The sequence below is a fragment of the Urocampus carinirostris genome, chromosome 11, assembly GCF_059441175.1.
Source record: "Urocampus carinirostris isolate Australia breed hairy pipefish chromosome 11, RoL_Ucar_1.0, whole genome shotgun sequence".
NCBI classification, from domain to species: domain Eukaryota; kingdom Metazoa; phylum Chordata; class Actinopteri; order Syngnathiformes; family Syngnathidae; genus Urocampus; species Urocampus carinirostris.
In genome coordinates, this window is record NC_142359.1 from 25,112,372 (window position 1) to 25,132,735 (window position 20,364).

The window sequence follows — 20,364 nt, forward strand, 5'->3', positions numbered from 1 at the left end:
CTGTGTTGTCGGAGAAGGAGGGAGACTGGTTGTGTTCGCGGCTGTTAAACATTGACCAGGCTCCCCAGGTTGCAATGTTGAATTATTGAACACCGAAGAGTGAAGCGTTTATAAAAAGGTGCCACAGAAAGATGAAGGTTGTTGATGAAACTTAAAGCACGATAAGCTCTTGCGGCCCAAAATCAATGTGCACAACAGAAGTCAATATTTGCAGGAGCGCCCCCGCCCTGTTGCGACCTTTTGTGTTTGGGGAAGCCAGCTTTGCTTAAAGGGACACTGTGTATTTCACCATGCCGCTCTATTGTGTCGCACAAGGGTGGGCAAGCAAGGGCCCGCAGGGCATATTCGGCCCGTCAGGTTTTTTTTATTCTGCCCGCCAAACTAAAATGGTAAAAATATAACTATCAGATTAGTGTTTTCCATGTTTTTTTATTTTTTCTGATCTGACGAGCACCTGCGTGGCAGCGATCCATTATCCTCAGCCAAGTATTGCTCTGAGGGGAGGCTGATACTGTACCAAACAATCCGTGTGAAAATACATGTGTAATATAATTTCAAACAATTGGGTTGTTATTTTCTTATTTTGCTGAGCTTTTCTGTACATCAAAAACCAAAAACATTTTGGATTTTAAACCAAATGAGCTTATTTTTAAAGCATCGTTTGTACATCTAGATCTATTTATGAAAGTTGCATTTTAAAAAAATATTTGTGGAAGGATATTGAAAACTAAATTAGCCATTTTAGTGATTCTCATCTCATCTCATCAGCTGCACCGCTTATCCTCAGTAGGGTCGCGGGGATGCTAGAGCCCATCCCAGCAATCATTGGGCAGTGGGCAGGGGACACCCTGGACTGGTTGCCAGCCAATCGCAGGGCACATTTTAGTGATTATTTTGTATAATTTTTCTTTGTATTGAAAAGTGTTTGACTTCGCAAAAATAAAAATTAGGTTAGAGCTATTAACCCAAATGATCCAATTTTGTCCTTTTTCCGAGCCAAATGTATTAAGTGTGTTATACAAAGAAGGGAACTCTGTCTGCTCAGCTCTGTGTATATTTCTCTTTATTTCCATATATCTTTTGTTATTAAATAAAAAACAGCAGAAATAAAATATATGCAATACATCTGAAAACACGTGGTGATACTGATACAAACAAATTATATATATATATATATATATATATATATATATATATATATATATATATATATATATATATATATATAAGGCTTTAAAAGTCAAATAACCAAAAGAATAAGAGGTAGACACTTAGACAGGTAAGTGACGTCAGCGCTGCCTTAATTTGGTTTCATTTTCCACCTTCAAGCCAGCATCCAGAACTTCTAAAAGGGTTCTGGTCCAAACCAAATGGACTTTTTTTTTTTAGCACATGGAAGTCCCACAACAATAAACCCTTCACAAAAACGAGTAAGAAGGCAGCTCATACTTAAGATAATAATAAAAACTTAAAAGTGCTGTGAAAAAATGGAATGAAAATGAAATGATAAAATGTAATCTTGACTCTGGTTGCCGTTATTTGATTAAATTTAAAAAAAAAAAAAAAAAAAAAAGAAAAAAAAAAAAGAGTTTCAATGGCACGTATTGGACTGTCTCAGAAAATGAGAATATTGTGATCACGTTCTTGATTTTCTGTAATGGAATTTAAGAAAACAAAGTTTTACGTTCGGGATTCATTAAAATTCAACTCAAGTCTTCTATTGTTGTGAAATTCTTAATAATGGTTAAGACTTCTTCATGTCTCAAAATGCCACACTTTAAAAAAATGTTCCTTTTTCATGTACAGTGGGGCAAATGTATTTAGTCATCCACTAATTGAGCGAGTTCTCCCATTTGAAAATATTAGAGAGGCCTGTAATTGTCAACATGGGTAAATCTCAACCATGAGAAAATGTGGCGGGGATAATAAATCAGAAATTCACATTGTTTAATTTTTGAAGAATTTACTTGCAAATCATGGTGGAAATATGTTGTTGGTCAATTCCAAAAGATCATCTTAATACTTTGTTATGTACCCTTTGTTGGCCAAAAATTTTCTGTAACTCATCACAAGAGGGTATGGTGTTCTTCGGATGCAATTCAGTATTCTTTGCCCTCCAAACACAAAACCCTGTGTTTCTAACGAAAAGTTAGATTTTGGTTTCCATAACCAATTCCTCTTCTAGATCATCAAAATGATCTCGAGCGAACAGCATACAAGGCTGGACGTCTGCTGGCTTCAGCAGGGAGACAAGTCTGGCAGTGCAGAATTTGAGTCCCTGGCGGCCCATTGCATTACTGATAGTAGCCTTTGTCACTCAGGTCCCAGCTCTCTGTAGGCAACTAGGTCCCACGAGTGATTCCAAATTTGAAATTTTGCTATTTTCGACTCTAATTTGGAAAAGAAAATCTTTTAAAAATATAAAAGTGATTTTCTGTTGTTTTCCAACATTGTGTCTCTCGTGGTTGAGGTTTACCCATGTTGACGATTACAGGCCTCTAATCTTTTCATGTAGGAGAACTTGCGCGATTGGTGGTTGACTGAATTCTTATTGGCCCCACTGTACTATAGGACTCAGACTGTAAGGAGCATGAAAGTAAACCTATAATAAGAGCAAGGTTTGCATAAAGTAAAAAATGTATACAAAAACATGTTTCATTGACCATAAATATTGTTAATTCTGGTTTCACAAATGAAATAAATTAATGGTTACGGTAAAAAGAAGCATTTCATCATAACCATCATTTCTGATTTTATTTACCTTATGATATATATATATATATATATATATATATATATATATATATATATATGATTCAAATGCGCCCTCTTAAATTTCTGGAAAAAAATTGGTTCTCAGGTGTTCCTTGTAATCCAGAAAATGCGGTATTACTAATAGTAGTTGATACACTTCATGATTATTGATTTATTTAAGTGTAATCATTCACTGGGGCGTTTAGGCTTCAATCATGATATTAAGCCATGACATGGTGGCAGAGTAACACGTAATTTGCGTGCCTTTCTTGGATGCACTCGAATAAACTTCTTTTGTCATGTTTTTTTGGGGGGGTGTTATAAAAAAGTAAGACACAAGCAGATAGGTGCAATGGAAACGCTTCATAGGAAAATGCCTAATCCCAGCTGCAGTTACTTACAAAGGAGGAAGAAATGCAATGGCAAAGCAAAGCCACCAAACAGCAGTGTCGGCGTCATTTTTAAGCAGACTTGTGAAACATGGCATCAGTTTTAAGCACTTTTCAATGCTTGAAAACTCATTAAAATGCAAGCATTTTGAAGGACTTCGAGCATCCCTACGAACCCTGCATATGTCATGTTTCTGTACTTTTGTGCCCAGAATATTCTGTTTAGTAAAAAAATATAACATAACTGCTTTGCTCCAAACGCTAGGATTTGTAGAGAATAAAGTATGTATGACACTTTGCAGTAAGTCAGGTCACAATATTCTCGTTCTCTGAGACATTGCGTCTTCTTGCACTAAAGGGAAATATTCCCGGCTGGTGCACCATCAGACACTACGCTCTTTTCTTTTTACGTCTTCACGTACTTTCCCATCGGAACAGCCGTACCTGTTGAGGAAGCCGATGTTGGCACGCTATTTTCCTTCCTGCGCGAGGGAAACAAAAAGAATACTTGTATTGCTCCTCCACAGTTGGGAAATAAGAGGCGCATTTGAGTGGTCCCGCTTTGGGGCCACACTACTATTGCTCCTATGCGTTGACATAGGCGTTGAATGCTTGAATAGTGTCTTGTGATTGGCTGGAAAAAGCAAGAATTTCATTAACTCAGAATTTGTCAGTGATAAAACGCACAACAGGTTCATTTATTACCTTGATTGCTTTCATTTCTCCTTGTTCAAATCTTCTTTCTCCTCCTGATGGAGCACAAGGATGAAAAGTGAGGTCCCATTATTGGATTTTGGAGTCACGGTTTACTACTAACTAGTATGCTGTTGAATATTAACCAGGGTTACTAATTTGTCCATCAATGATTTACTTATTACATATGTTTTCTTACAATGGAACCTTGTTTTGACATCCTAGTCTTTATAGGATTGGATTTTCAGTAGTGTGAATGTCCAAAGTTAACCCAAATTGTGTCCATCGTGACCATGGGTTGATTTACAAAAGTCAATTCCATTGAAGTTGGGAAAAAGTTTAAAATGTCAGTAAAATTAGAATAGAATGACTTGCAAACCTTTTCTAACCCATATTTAAATGAATACACCACAAAGACAAGATTATCCATGTTCAAACTCATAAACTTTATTTCCATAAGCAAATAATGATAAACTTAGAATTTTATAATTGCAACAAGTGCCAAAGTAGTTGGGAAAGGGGCTTCTTCACCATTGTGTTACATCACCTTTCCTTTTAATAACACTCAATAAACGTTTAGGAAGTGAGGAGACTAGTTGTTGAATCGTTGATAGTGGAATCCTTTCCCATTCTTGCTTTATGTACAGCTTCAGCTGTTCAACAGTCCGGGGTCTCCTTTGTCTTATTCTGCGCTTTATAATGCGCCACACATTTTCAATGGGAGACAGGTCAGGACTGCAGGCAGGCCAGTCAAGCACCCGCACCCTCTTACTACGAAGCCACGCTGTCGTGAGACGTGCAGTGTGTGGCTTGGCATTATCCTGCTGGAAGAAGCAAGGGCGCCCATGGTAAAGATTCTGTTTGGATGGCAACATACTTTGTTCCAAAACCTGAATGTACTTTTCTGCATTAATGGTGCCTTCACAGATGTGCAGGTTACCCATTCCTTGGCCACTCATGCACCCCCATACCATCACAGATGCTGGCTTTTGCACTTTGCGTGCATAACAGTCTGGGTGGTTCTGTTCTTCTTTGGACCGGAGGACACGACGTCCACAATTTCCAAACACAATTTGGAAAACTGACTCATCAGACCACAGAACACTTTTCCACTTTGTATCAGTCCATTTTAGATGGGCTCGGGCCCAGAGAACCCTGCGGCGTTTCTGGATGTTGTTGATGAATGGCTTACGCTTTGCAACATAAAGTTTTAACCCACACTTACGGATATAGCGTCGAACTGTATTGACTGACAGTGGTTTTCCAAAGTGTTCCTGAGCCCATGTGGTGATGTCCTTTACACATTGATGTCGGTTCTTAATGCAGTACCGCTTGAGGGCTCGGAGGTCACGGGCATTCAATAATGGTTTACGGCCATGCCGTTTACGCACAGTGATTTCTCCAGATTCCCTGAACCTTTTCACAATATTATGGACTGTAGATGATGATATCCCTAAATTCCTTGCAATTGTACTTTGAGGAATGTTGTTTTTAAACTGTTCAACAATTTGCTCACGCAGTTGTTCACAAAGAGGTGAACCTCGCCCCATCCTTGCATGTGAATGACTTAGCTTGTTCGGGTCTCCCTTTTTTATACCCAGTAACAACTCTCACCTGTTGCTAATTCATCTGTTCACCTGCAAATAGTTGGTTGATTTCCATTCATCCACTTTCTGAGTAGTTATTGACACCTGTCCCAACTATTTTGGCACGTGTTGCTGTCATCAAATTACAGAGTTGATGATTTTCTCCCAAAACAATAAAGTTTATGAGTGAAGACAATAAATATGTTGTCTTTGCTGTGCATTCATTTAAATATGGGTTGAAAAGAATTTGCAATTTACTTGGATCAATTTTTATTTGCAATTAACACACTTTCCCAACTTCATTGGAATTGAGTTTTGTACTTCCTGGTTGATTCCATTTAAATTAACAAAGGGGCAGGGAGCAGGTAGTTTAAAATAATTGCTCGAAAGATTGTTTTGTAAAAACATTTTTTAAAAGAGAAACATATTTTGGTAATAGAGTAACCCCAAAACAATAGTTGCAATTAAAGGCATCTCTTTAAAGGGACACTGTGTAGAATTTTGCACCTCCTAGTGGTAAAAAAAAAACTTCATTAAAAAAAAAACAATATTCATTTAAAAAATAAACAAAAATACATCAAATATCACATAAAGTGAATTTTTTTAAATACTCAAAGGTTGCAAAATTTACATATAATGTACATGACATTAACCTCAAAAGAGAGCTAACATAATTGTCTTACTGCAAAAAAAAAAGGCCAGGCAAAAAATGTGAAGTAAAAAAGGTGAATTTTGGTCACTTTGAGTCTCCGTAGTTTGCATTCTTACTTGTGCTTTTTAATACTTTTTTTGGCTGCTCTGGACCGTAGAGAAACACCTAGTGTTAAAATAATAAACACTGTCCATTTAAAAACAAAGAATAATGTCATAAATTGATCTGAGTAATGGATGAGTCCCTTTTGTCACAATTATATAGTTATTTTTGACTAGCGTTATTAACAATGTGTGGACTTTTTTTCAGTGTCATTTTGAATCCGCATCGCTGTCTCCTCCGCCTCTGCATCCGCCTGCTCCTTTTCTGTACCAGCTCAAGTAACGTCATGGGTGATAAAAAAAAAATGTTTTCTCTACTGGTATATTTATTCAAAATATGATTTAATCATATACACAAGCACTACCATTAACTTATTGTTTTTATCTGGCTAGGAGCTAATTATCAACAGTTTCCATCCCCCGCTATAAGCCAATTTTACTTTGCGATCCCCACCTTAGAAAAGATTCATGTCATATCTTGGTGGTCTACTATCTATAATTTTGTGATTGCTGTTAATCCAATAAGATAAATAGAAGTGAAGATTTTAAGGTGACCGACCTCCTGGGACTCAGACACGGTCCGGGTATTTGACACGGCGTCCTCAGAGGGGACGCGCCCGTTTGAATCGACCACCTGCAAAATTCGTCTTTCCCTGGTGGGTTTCTCGCACTTTGTCACGCGGAACCTGAAAAGTTTATTTTTAAAAAAAAAATCAAAATATTGAAAATGGAAAAAGATTTTCAAATAGTATTTTAGGCTGACAATTTTAGTTTGAAAGAGCTTCTTGGACGATGATGAATTTAAAAAAAGTTAGGGATAAAAGGGCAAAAAATGACAAAACAGAAAGGGAGGAAAAAAGGGAACGAAAAGAAAAAAAGGAAAAAGAAAAAAAATAAAAATAATAAAGTTCAGAAAAAAATGAACAAAGAGCTACTTGGAAATACAGGGAAGAAAAGTCATATGTATTTGTATAACTGATAATCACAAGAAGTCTTTTAAGGCTCAACAGACAACCAGTACAACATCCCTCAATTTGAAACCTCTAACTGCCGTGACTTATTCTCAAAAACTGCTGTGAACATTGACAAATGTCACATCACACAGAGTGACTCAGTTAAAAATTTAGGTGTCATATTTGACCCTGATCTATCCTTTGAAACGCATGTAAAGAAAATTACTAGAACCGCTTTCTTCCATCTTCGTAACATTGCTAAAATCCGTTCAATACTGTCTCAGTCGGATGCGGAAATTATAATTCATGCGTTTATTACCTCCCGTCTCGATTACTGTAATGCACTACTCTCTGGTCTCCCGAAGTCTAGAATCAAGTCTCTTCAGCTGGTACAAAATGCCGCAGCGAGGCTTTTAACTTGGACAAAAAAGTACGATCACATAACACCGATTTTGGCTAACCTGCATTGGCTCCCAGTTAGCCTTAGATGTGATTTCAAGGTTCTCTTAGTATTATACAAAATCATACATGGACTTGCTCCCTCTTATCTTTCGGATCTGATTTCCCCCTATGTCCCGGTCCGAAGCCTACGATCTGAGTGTGCCGGTCTTCTGGTGATCCCAAGAGCAAAGAAGTGTTCTGCTGGTTCGAGAGCGTTCTCCATCCGGGCACCGGTGCTGTGGAATGCTCTTCCCTCTAAGATCCGATCTGCAACCTCAGTGAAATGTTTAAATCTAAGCTTAAAACTCACTTCTACTCCATAGCATATGAATAACCTACTCTTCTCGTCGGCTGAAAAATAGTCTGTGTAATAATCTGTGAAGCCTTTTGAGACTCTTCGTGATTTAGGGCTATACAAATAAAAATGACTTGACTTGACTTGAAACCTAACTGAGGGCAAGGGAAAATCGTCCCAAAAACCTCACTATGAAGGAGAAGAGAAAAAGGAGAAAAAGGGGAAAAGGGAGGAAAAAGGAAAACATGGAAAAGAAAGGAAACAAACAAAATTTAAAAGGGGAAAAAGGAAAAAAAAGATAAAGACAAAGGGGAAGAAAATAAGAAAAGGAGAGAAGGAGAATAAAAACCGGAAAAAGGTAATTGTAAAAAAAAAAAAAGAAAATTGAAAAAAATAAGAAAATAAATACAAAGAAAAACTAAGAAAAAAGCAAAGGAAAAAAATACTGAAAAGGGAGAAAAGGGAGGAAGAATGAAAAGTGTAAAAAAGAAAGAAGAAAAGAAAAATTGGAAGAAAACAATATAAGGCGATGTTTTTCCGAAGCTTTCAACTCTGCGGCTTATGCAATGATACAGCTGATTTGTGCAGTAAAGGTAAGAATGAGACAGGTGGAATATATGTGTCGAAGAACACAGGTTTAATATAACTTCATGCTTTTTGCATGAATAAAACTAGCATGAACAAACCCTCATCATAGAAACGATGTCAATCAAAAGGGGAGCGCTAACTACCACATTGGATCATCATTTTATGAGTTAATCTGTTTATTTATAGATGCGGCTTATAGTCAGGTGCGGCCTATGTATGGACAAAATATATTTTCCTTTGAAAATGTACAGGGTGGGGTTTATAAGCCTTATGGTCCAGATTTTACGGTAACGTGACTGAATAAATTGTAAACATTTTCAATACAATAATGAAGATTGCTTGAAAATACTTCTAATCTTTGTAGGTTTTCATTTTTAAAAATTGTCTTTTTTTTTTAACTGGCGTCACATTAGTAGTGTTTGCCCATTCTGATCTGGTTTCCTGTAGGTTTTTGGTTACGTGTGGTACGAAATGTTTGATTCGTGTGGGCTCGTACCTTCCCACGGAGAGCACGGTGACCTCGCCGCTGTGGTGTCGCCGCTGCTCGGCCTTGCGGGCGATGGCCGGCTTGCTGATGAGCGGCCATTTTTTCTGGCTGCATCGCGTGCAAATGTTCTTGTGTCCGGCCGCGCCGCCGATGGTGTGCAGGTGGTTGCAGGTGTGTTTGGCGGCGCCCGCAGGTGCTCCCGGCGAGACGGGGGTCAGGGGCGGAGACGGGGTCAAAGGGGAAGCAGGGGTGACGGGCGCACTGACCCGCGAGAAGACACATTGCAATCAGTATGGTCTTTGCTGACATTGATGATAACATAGTGAAAATTGTTTACAACCAGAGTAAATATGGATAAACATGTCACAAAAGCCGCCAATATATTTCAGACTGGGCAGAGAGCAGCCCATGATTTTCTGTGCTGAGTGATGATGACTCCAAGATTTGATTTTTGATTAATCTATAATCGTGGAATGAAGTTTTGATTTGCTGTCATTCTTATGTGAATGTCAGAGAGTCCCCCGTGATTTTCTGGGCTGTGTTGATGACCATCTATAAAGGTTTGTTTTTTTACTTTATCTATAATTTGGCTTATCTATAACATGTGTCGAAGACTCGAATTATTTGGTGGCCTGCCGCAGCTAAGGTCTGGGTGAGGTTGGGCCAAATTGAGTTTTCCACAAGAAAAGCTCTGATACAAACATTCCAGTGTTCTTTAAATCCCCAGTGTGTAATATTTGACCACTAGAGGACACTGTATTGTCAAATGTGAACAAAAACTAGTGCCACAGGGGCTCAGAGTAGCCGCAAGAAGCCAAACAAACATGGCAGCGACCTAAGTAGGGATTTCACTTTGTAAAAGAAATACAAATTTCTCGGCCTACGATTTTTTTTTTTAATAAAAATTAACTTTGGTATGATGGTTCAGATATTTTTGCCAAGGATTCATTTTTATTGAATGAATAGAATTTATCGTCATTGAAACACGTCCAATGCTAAAATGAAATAAAATGCCATCATGTTCGTCCAAGATCCTTCAATCTTAATTATTGGGTTGTTTTAACAACTGATTTTTCTTTTAAACGATACTTTGTGGGCAACTTTGGGGTTACATAAAAAAGTGACACAATATTACCACCCAATTTTTGGGGGGTGAAATTGACCCCATTTTCAAAACATCCTAATTGTTTTATTACCAAGGTCAATATTTAATGATTTGTTTTTTTATGGTAGTACTGTTTTAAAGTAAACTATATTGACAAATGTTATATCACCCAGAGTGACTCAGTCAAAAATGTATGTGTCATATTTGACCCCAAACTGTCCCTTCAAACACGCGTGAAGAATATTACTAGAACAGCTTTCTTCCATCTTCACAAAAATTGCTAAAATTCGCCCTATGATGTCTCAGTCGGATGCAGAGATTATAATTCACGCGTTTGTTACCTCCCATCTCGATTACTGGAATGCACTACTCTCCGGTCTCCCAAAGTCCAAAATCAAGAACCTTCAGCGAGTACAAAATGCTGCATTGGGGCTTTTAACTAAGACAAGAAAGTTTGATCACATTGCCCTGATTTTAGCTAACCTGCACTGGCTCCCTGTTAGCTTAAGATGTGATTTTAAGGTTCTGTTGGTATTATACAAAATCATGCATGGACTTGCTCCCTAGTATCTTTCAGATTTAATTTCCCCCTATGTTCCGGTCCGGAGCCTTCACTCTGAAAACGCTGGTCTACTAGTGATCCCAAGAGCCAAGAAGTGTTCCGCTGGTTCGAGAGCGTTCTCCATTCAGGCCCCGGTGCTGTGGAATGCTTTTCCACCTAAAATCCGATCTGCAACCTCAGTGGAAAAGTTTAAATCTAAGCTAAAAACACACTTCTATAGCATATGAATAACCTATATTTTATGTTGACAATATCTGTGTATTATTTGCCCTCATGTAGGTTTTAGATCAGTGTGTCATAATAGTCTGTAGTTTGCAATAATATGTGGTCTGTGCAGCCCTTTGAACTCTTTGTGATTAAGGGCGTCACAAATAAATATGACTTGACTTGACTTGACTTGACGTGAGGTGAGTGGAGTTGTACATTTTGGTCGTCTTCTGACTCCAGCATGTGTTGAAGGGTGTTCTCAAATAAAATCGATGTCAAATTACTTGAAACTATTATCTTGTAAGTATTTTGCAATGTTTAACTGTTATTGCTCATTCAAAATATTTCATCACACCCTCCACAATATACCGCAAATATTTTAACAAATTGAGAATTTGTCAGATCTGCTTCAGATCTTGAGCATTCACACATTATTGTGATTATTTGGAGAAATGAGGCCAGTATGAAGTAATGTAACAGAAAAGGGGTTCAGGAGTCAGACAATCCAAACCCTTCTGCAGATGGATGCTCTTGATAAACTCTTAGCCAGGATAAAAAAAATGTCCAAAGGGCTCTTAGGGATTCTCAGCAAGATTCTACTGCTATCTAGTGGTAGCACGCATACATAGCAAGATCAAAAATGCTGGCCTGTCTCAGAAAAACAGAATATGGTGATTAAGTAAGTTCTTTGTTTTCTGTAATGCAATTCTAACAACATAAATCGTACATTCTGGATTTAATATTCCTGATTAGAGAGTATAGCCTACTACTACCCTTTTTATCGTAATACTGTACAATAATATTTTGCTCGAAAAAAGAACTGCTACCATATGCAATAATATTTTGTTTGTTTGTTTGTACATGATTCAAATTGAATCGTTTCTTCCGGCGCCGTCACGAATGGCAGCCACTCCAGCAGCTCCCGTGTTATTTTCGATTGTTCTCGATTGTTTGTTCTCAGCTCAGGGATGCTGCTGGAAATGTGAATTTCCCTTCGGGGATGAACAAAGTATCTATCTATCTATCTATCTATCTATCTATCTATCTAATCATTTGTTTACACAGGTCACATTCCCAAAAGAACCGTTCTAGGGGAAATCCATGAAACTGAAATTTTAATATTTCTGTTTTACGGATTTTCACCTATCAAATGGTTAACCCCATGCGAACATTGCATGGCGGAATCATTGCTATGCAAGAGAAATGCTAAAAACTGTTACATTTGCCCTCAATCAATTTTATATTTTGAAATCACCCATTTTTAGTATTGATACCAGGGCTACAACTAACATTTATTTTGATAATCGCTTAATTGGGTTATTATTTTATTGATTAATCAACTAATCTGCATTTTTTTTAATACATTTTTTTTATTTCCTAGTCTTTATTCAAACGTTTTAGGGATATTGGAAAAATAGTGCAAAGAATATTCTGTATTATTAACCAAATGTTTGTCAAGTCGGTAATGTTTATTTGTATAACCATTTATCAAAAGTAGTCTAAAAGGGCTGAACAGACTATCACAGACTATAGACTATTATTACACCAATCCCTGATCTAAAACCTAAAAGAAGGAAAGGAAAAAGGCAAAACTTCAGTATGAAGAAAACAAAGAAACTTTGAGAAGGGGCCAGACTTGAGGTAAATCAGGGGGACCAAGCTGCAATGGATGTTGCAAGCGCATCAAAAGACAATACACAGACATTGTCAACATTAAATATAGGTCATTCATTAACTATAGAATATACAGTAGCTTGCGAAACTATTTGACCTTTTACCACATTTCAGACTTCAAACATCAAGATATAAAACTGTAATTTCTTGTGAAGCGTCAGCAATAATTGGGACACAATCAGGAAGTGGAACACACTTTATTGGATATTTTAAACTTTTTTAACAAATAAAAAACGAAAAAGTCGGTGTGCAAAATTATTCAGTTCAAGGGGGCCAAATAGTTTCGAAAGCCACTTTAAGTGTGTATTAAGCCTAGATTTCCACTGAGGTTGCAGATCAAATCTCAAGAGGGCAGAGCATTCCACAGCACCGGGGACCGAATGTCATATAACAAATAAAACAAAAATAAATGCAAATGTATGCTGATCACCTGCAAATCCAAAGAGCATTACATTTAAACTGGCCATGCAAAACAAAAACAGAAAGAGCAATAAAGTTTTGGTTTTTTTAATTATGCGTTAGCCCACTTCTCAAACTTCTGTCAAGGAATTCAATTTTTGGGGGTTAAAATGTGCAAAAGATCTATACTATGCTTAAGAAATTGCACCTTGAGAAACAACGTCATCATTATTATTTTCCTTTTTACTTTTTTATCTGATTTTTTTCTTTGTATTTCTGCAGCACTTTCTGTTCCCTTATAAGTTATAAGTCTACCAGCTCAGTAGCCTAGATGGTAAGGCGCCCGCTTTGAGACTGGGAGGTTCGGGTTCGCGCCCCGGCCGAGTCATTCCTAAGACTTAAAAAGTGGTCGGCGGCGCCCTCTCTTGGCTGCGGCTGCATCGGGTCAGATGCAATCGACATTTCGTTCTGTGTACATTGTTACACAGAATGACAATACAAGGAAATTATTATTATTATTATTATTAGTAGTGTTTGACTGTTTCGTGCCCATTTTGTTTGTAATGATGCATGTACAATAAAAAATGCTAAATACTTTTTTTTTATATAAACACTGTTTAATCATGCCCTTTGTGGAACCAAAGTTTTACTACAACCTTTAACGTAACAATGAAATGTAACGCACTCTTATTTGCGTGGATTTCACGTGCTGGGTGGCTCATAACTCGCACGACAAAATGTATCGGTGATCAAATTAGTTGCCAGCGCTTTTAATGACTGATATTAATTGATTTCATCGATTTGTTGTTGCAGCCCGAACTGATATAACATAATGAGCTAGTGAAACAATTGCTAATGAGCGAATAATTGATAGTGGGATTACTGTTTATCACACAATAACGGTCTTACCAACATGCAGTAATGCCACTATCACAAAGAATTACTGGTGATAATATTTCATGAATTTGTAGAAAACATTAACGAAAAATACAGGATTTAGAAATAATATAGTTTAATGGACTTACAGTCAGTACAGCTATTATATAGTTAAGGCCATCATCGCTATACAACAATTAAAGTATGAATTATAAATAATTTAGAATATTAATCATTCCAACATTGAAAAGTTAATAAGTCTTTCTACCTCCTATGCATAGAACAAAAAAACAGAGTCGTGTCATTTTCTCAATAACGCATTTTGTTATTTTGCAGTTACTTACAATTATTTTACAGTAAAATTCTGAAATACTGAAATCAAAGAACTACCCTCTAGCATTTACGTAAAGGCGGTGTCTGTAATTTGAGACAATTCCACTTGCTAATTGCCATCTTCAGGCTGAAATCCTCCTTGCAGCTTCTGTCAAGCTGCCTGTGTTGCGCGAGTAAGTATGAGACTTTATTAGACGCGCTTTGAATTGGCATTTGGACTGTACTTTAAAACGTCATTTTCTTAATTTCACCATTTTCATCCTTGAATAAAAGAAAACCGCAAGCACCAGCATGAAATCACTCTCCTCCCCTCCATTCCCCTGCCGCCTTTCCTCAAGCGTAATGCGTTTCATGACAAGAATACCGACGGTAATAGTAATAAGATGCGGTGGGAAGCAATTACAAGGGCTCTTTGAACTCAGTTGGGAATTGTTGACAAATACTTGATAGAAAAAAATTCTCCTTTCAACTTTTTAAGTACAACTCAAACGATGCACCCTACTTTTAACAATTTAAAGTACTGTATAAACATTTTCAATTTTTTTTAATTTTGTTTCATTTACAAATAACTACTGAAACAGCCAATAATAAGCAGGTGAACTGTTAAGCCAATCAGACTGCAGAATACAAGGCACTATGCAAATCTGTCACATCGCGAAACAGTGAATAGTAAACCACAATATCGCACATGATTACTGTACTTCAATATTTTGAGATAGGGATATGATATTTTTGCTATCATCAGCAATATTGAATTAATACAAGATTTTAATTATTTAACTGCTTTGTAAGAATGGGTTTGTTTTTTATTTACATGACAAAAAATAAAGAACTTGATCACAATATTCTCATTTTTGCAGGCAGTCCAATATGAGTCATTAAAACTTGAAAGATAAAAATGTTACACTTACCCATCGGAATCAATGCTGTTGTCGTGCACCATGGCTTTGAGGGCATCCGAGTTAGCTGAAACAAGGAGGGGATGTACATTTATTGATGAAATGAACCAAAATGATATCATTTGGATCGACAAAACACGGGCAACATACAAACAACAGTCTTGCGTGTTTTTTTATTGGTCAATGGCAAAAGCTGTTAGCTTAGCATTTAGCGGGCAACCCTTGCCGCATATTTATTGTCAAAGGACAACTTATTGCTGGTAGGCGCCTTGCATGGCTGTCGCCGCTATTGGTGCGTGAGCGAATGGGTAAGTGTAAAGCACATTGTAAAGCACTTTGGGAGGTGTTTAGTAACTTAAAAAGCACTATATTAATGCAGATTATTTACTGTTTGCCATTTACTTAGTGCTTAGGCACCTAGGGGATAAACCTCACAGACAACACAGGGAAACCCAAAAAATACTTATGGGTTATCAGATTTACAGAAAGTGCACAAATTTGGGCACCCTGACACTAATATTCAATAGATCCTTCTTTTGCAGAAATAACAGCCTCAAAACACTTCTAATGGCGTCCTGGATTCTGGTTGGAAGTATTTTGGACCATTCTTCTTTGCAAAACATCTCTAGTTTTGTCAGGTTTGATGCTTTCCGCTTGAAATCACAGGCAACTTTCTCAGGTCTTTCTGTGAACTATTTTTTTGGTTTGAACAAATTTATTGACACTAAAAACAGAAAACAATCATGACAATCTCAACAGCAATTAAGCACATTCACAATATTATATTCCAATATTACGTTTTTAACAGCAAACACAAAGTGAGGTTTGAACAAACCTTCTCAAAAATCAAACATATTCACAATTTCATTATATAACATCTTTGTTAGTGTCAATAGATCCGTCCAGGCCAAAGTCGATGCCTTCACTCTTTCATTTCCTCACCGTGTGTCTTGCAGGGGGGGCAGTGACAGCTGAAATCTCTGAGCCATTTTTTGTACTAATCTCCTAAACCAGGGGTCCCAAATCTTTTCCCATGAGGGCCACATACATTTTTCCTTCTCTGATAATAATAGGTTTGTAACTGAAAAAGTTTGACGATTGCAAAAGTACCTAGATGTAAAAATGTATTGATTTCCAGAAAGCCACAATCAAGTAACAATTCTGGATTCTTCACAGAAGACAAGTCAGATAATAAATAATAGCATAATTCATTATATAAATAAATAAAAAATAATCTTCTCTAGATTTTCCACAGAACTCGAAGTCAGAAATTAGAAAATAACACTATTCATTAAATAAATAACCGAATAACATTCTGTGGGTTTTTCACAGAAAATAAATCAAAGGAACAAACTTTGTGTCTTAACAGGTTCAAGATCAGCTTAGTTGTAAGAGCACCGGACCGCCAATATATGAATGACTTACAAAAAAAAGAGTGGAGTTTCTCGTTATCGCAATATTTTTAGTAATGGTACCAGAGACGAATGTGAATTCCGTTGTTACAATGACCATGCATTCCATCTGTGATAGACTTCACCTATGTATGCAGGTCAAGGGTCAACTATCCGAACAAACAAATTATATGATCAGATAATTAGTGCTGAACGTATTGGAGTCGATGAAACAACAAGGGTTCATCGTAGGTGCATGTCCACTGTGAGAGAGATAAACTAAAAAGAAAAATCCAGAAATCACAATGCATAATCTTTTAAGAAATTATTTGTGTGATATAGCTGCAAATAAGTATTTGAATCATGCATTGTGATTTCTGGATTTTCTTCTTCCGGGGGAGGGGGCAGGACAAAAAATAATTGAGAAGCACTGCCTTAATCCATGATGTTGCGTGATCTTTGTTTTCAGGTCATTTAACAGTTTGTTTTGAGGCTCCCATGTTGCCACTTGTCAAGAGATGACACAAAATGGATAACAACTTGCAACCAGTCACCTTGAATAGCCTTTCTCATGATTGGCTTTACGGGTGTCTGTAGGTCAAGGGTCAATGAGTTAACCAAACCCATTTAGTATTCCATAAAAAATGTCTAAAGGTATTAAAATCAATAATACAACAAATGTAGGCACCTGACTATTCTGATTGAAGTCATCTCAAATGTGTTTGTTTGATCTATGATATAATAAATTGAAATGACTGATCCGACAAAAATGATATAGAAAGGAAAAACTGGAATATTATCAAGGATGTTTAAACTTTTTATCCGTTTTTATCAACTTTCCACACTTCTACTGGTAACCGGAATTGACTCGCAGTTTTTTAATCACCTGAAGTTGACTTGAAAAACGCACCAGATGATATTATTTCAGGCAACCCTTGGACTAGTATTTTTTTCAGTGCACGACGTCTGATGTGCACCTCAGTCCTTATCGGCCTGCAGCATTTCCTTATCACGTCAGACCACGGTGGGCTTCGGTGGAACATGCACACCCACTGACGCGAATCCGTACCACGTTTTTTCAGGGCTTTGGTGCTATTAGCCGCAGAACTAGTAAAATGTCGGAGCATTGAGCCACAAAGTCCATAAACGGACCACTGGGAATATTAATGGTCATTGATGCACATGCATGCAAAACAGCTGCCAAATATTGAAACTGCTTTTTCAGAATGGATAAAAAGAATTAACAGAGTTGGAAAAAAATGTCTTAGTAGCATTTATGAGTGCCCTTTTCAGGTTGAAAGGGCTTCCTTAGACCATGTTTGTTGGTTGGATCCCTTAATCACTAGGGTCGTAGGTTCCTTTGGGGTGTCTTGGGCAAGTCGCGCCTGGTAACTCTACATCTGTTGGCACCCGTTCTCAAATCGGGGACCTTTCGCATGTTACGCAAATGTGCAAACCACTGGACTACGGAAACATTTTACTTTGGAAAATAAAAAAGAAAGAAGAGGTAAAGGCCGAAGAAAAAATAAGTAAGAAACAGGAAACAAGAAAATAAGACAAGAGGGAATTAAGTTGAAGATGGGAGGAGGAAAATAAAGAAGAAACTAGGGAGAAAAAAAAAACAGCAATTCTTAGACAATGTTATCACTTATAGGATAAGATGGGAAAATGGAAAAAAATGGCCAAAGAAGAAAAAAATAAAAACATTTAAAAAAGGAGAAGCAATTGGAAAATGAGAAGGAAAAAATAAGAAATGGAAAACAAAGTGAACAGGAAAAAAGTGAAAAGCCAAAAGGAAAAAAAATAGGCGGGAAGAAAGAAAAATGGGGGGAAATAATTGGAAGAAAAACAATAAGAAAAAGAAGAAAAAGTAAAACAAAAAAGCAAAGCATGATAAAAATGAGAAAAAGCAGGAAAGAAAAAAGGAAAAAAACCAAGAGTCAAATAGGAGAAAAAAAGAAAAAAAATAAGAAAAAAAAGGGAAACAGAAAAAGTAGATAGGGAGAAGGAAAGCATGTTTTAAAAAGAAACTTAGACAAGGTTATCACTTTTTAAAAAGGGGAAAACAACCAAAGAAAAAGAAGCAAGAATAAAAGGGTAAAAAGGTAGGCTGAGAGAAAATGGAAAAAGGAAAACAAGGAGGAAAAAAAGGGGGAGAGAGAATAATAAGGGAAGAAAAAATGTGAAAAATAAAGAGAAAGGGTAAAGAAAGGAAAGAAAAGGAAACATGGAATAAAACAGGAAAAAAAATTGGAAACAAAAATAACGATCATGACTGACTTGATGCTAAACATATTTATAACTGTTTAATATTCATAAAATCAACATTTTGAATACAAAAACAACAATTAGTTCCAAATTTTTGCAGTTTTCATCGAAAATGCCCATTTCGTAATTGGCTGTAAATAAATGAGGCAGAAAAAAAATCTGTAAGAAATAGGTAGTCAACTACGGAATATTCTCAAGTATAGCATAGAAGCATAGAATCATCTGTTTTAAAAAAAAGCAAGGTGAAGCCTACCTTCATTTTTCATGATGAAGTGGACAATTTGCCCCACCGTGTCATTGTTGTCACTGAAGGTGTCGTTAAACTCTGAAAGCAGCAAGAAAGAAAGATGTAAAGCACTTTTTCTTTGGCTTTGAGATCAGCGCGGATTGAGTGGAAAATCGTGATGGTGAGCAAAAAAATGGATAAGTTCAAGCACTTGTGTAGATATGAAATGTATAAATAGAGGGTAGTCACAATTTTATTTTCTTCACATAATATCTCAATTTATAAAACCATTAATCCATTACTTTTAAATCCATTTATGATCAAAACTATTATTTCTCTATTTACATCATTTCCAAAACTTACACAAAAGAAATACTTTAAGACAATCCAGACTTTGTAATGTACTGTAAGTACAATTATGAAGGTATCATTGAACCAAACTTAATTATTGTACATAATTTAGTATTGTCTTTTAATGTTTTCGTGTCCTTTTTTTAAAGGATGATGTCAAGGTTCTAATTTTCTCAGACAGTCCTGTTTTCGCAATACCAAAATCCGTGCCAAATGTTTACCAATTGATAGATCAGACAGCGCTTGTTTTTTGGAAGGCAGACAACATATATTTATAATAATTGAGATCCTTTTCTAATTACTTTTAAGATAAGTTTGCATAATAAAGAAGAAATTATACTGCTACGCTATCAGGAACAGCGGCTAAAGAGTCGCTCGCTGTTGGTTCAGCAGCCCAGTTTGCTCCGCGTGTGATACATGGATACCGCATCTATGGTGGGTGTGGCTAAGTGCTCTGTCAGATCTATTCATTGTTTCTCAAAAAGCTTATCCTTTCTCGCTTCTGTCCATCCATCGATTATCAGCATCACTTATCTTCAGTAGGGTCACGGGGGTCCTGGAGCCCATCCCTGCTATCTTCAGGCAGTGGGCATGAGACACTCTCAACTGGTTGCCAGCCAATCACAGGGCAAACACAGACAGACAACTCACTCGCTCATTCTCCCCATGTTTTTGGATTGTGGGAGGAAACCTGAGTGCCCGGAGGAAACCCACGAAAGCACGGGGAGAACATGCAAACATCCACACAGGAAGGTTCAATCCCATGACCTCAGAACCTTTCCGCAGACGCGCTCACCACTCATCCATCGTGCCGCCCTTCTCGCTTCCGATTAAAACTAAAAATCCACGCATGGTCAAAAAGAATCGTTTGGAATGCAAATCTTAACACAGCCGTGAGATATGCTACCGCTGCATTCTCACACTGACGCCGCACATTCAATCTGAGCGTGACGGAACGGGAAAGTCAACAGAGGAGACCCGATTGTTGAGCGTGAGGATCAGGAAACGGAACCCGATGTGAAACAGCGGTCTTTGAAGCGAACAAAAAAAATGAGAAATTGCCTACCACACCGCAGCATAAACATAAAAGAAAAGAAATATAGAGGCATGGATTTTGTGTGGAAAGCTGGAAAA

At 37.1% G+C, this 20,364-nt stretch overlaps 1 protein-coding gene across 4 annotated transcripts in view; it reads right to left on the reverse strand.

Annotated features, from left to right (window-relative positions):
* rell1 (RELT like 1) overlaps positions 1-20,364 on the reverse strand; it is a 35,900-nt gene that overhangs the window by 5,696 nt on the left and 9,840 nt on the right. For 2 of the 4 annotated variants that reach the window (XR_015852083.1, XR_015852082.1), the window contains exons 3-8: positions 18,907-18,978; positions 15,007-15,061; positions 8,949-9,200; positions 6,735-6,861; positions 3,849-3,892; positions 3,588-3,777 (exon numbers count right to left, since the gene is read on the reverse strand). Coding sequence is in view for 2 of the 4 variants with exons in the window: in XM_088348265.1 (XP_088204391.1) it covers positions 3,860-3,892; positions 6,735-6,861; positions 8,949-9,200; positions 15,007-15,061; positions 18,907-18,978 (539 nt within the window). In the remaining 2 variants the exon portion in view is untranslated. Of the gene's footprint in view, positions 1-1,560; positions 3,778-3,848; positions 3,893-6,734; positions 6,862-8,948; positions 9,201-15,006; positions 15,062-18,906; positions 18,979-20,364 lie in introns of those variants that run through there. The other 2 variants (XM_088348265.1, XM_088348264.1) reach the window with 1 other exon arrangement.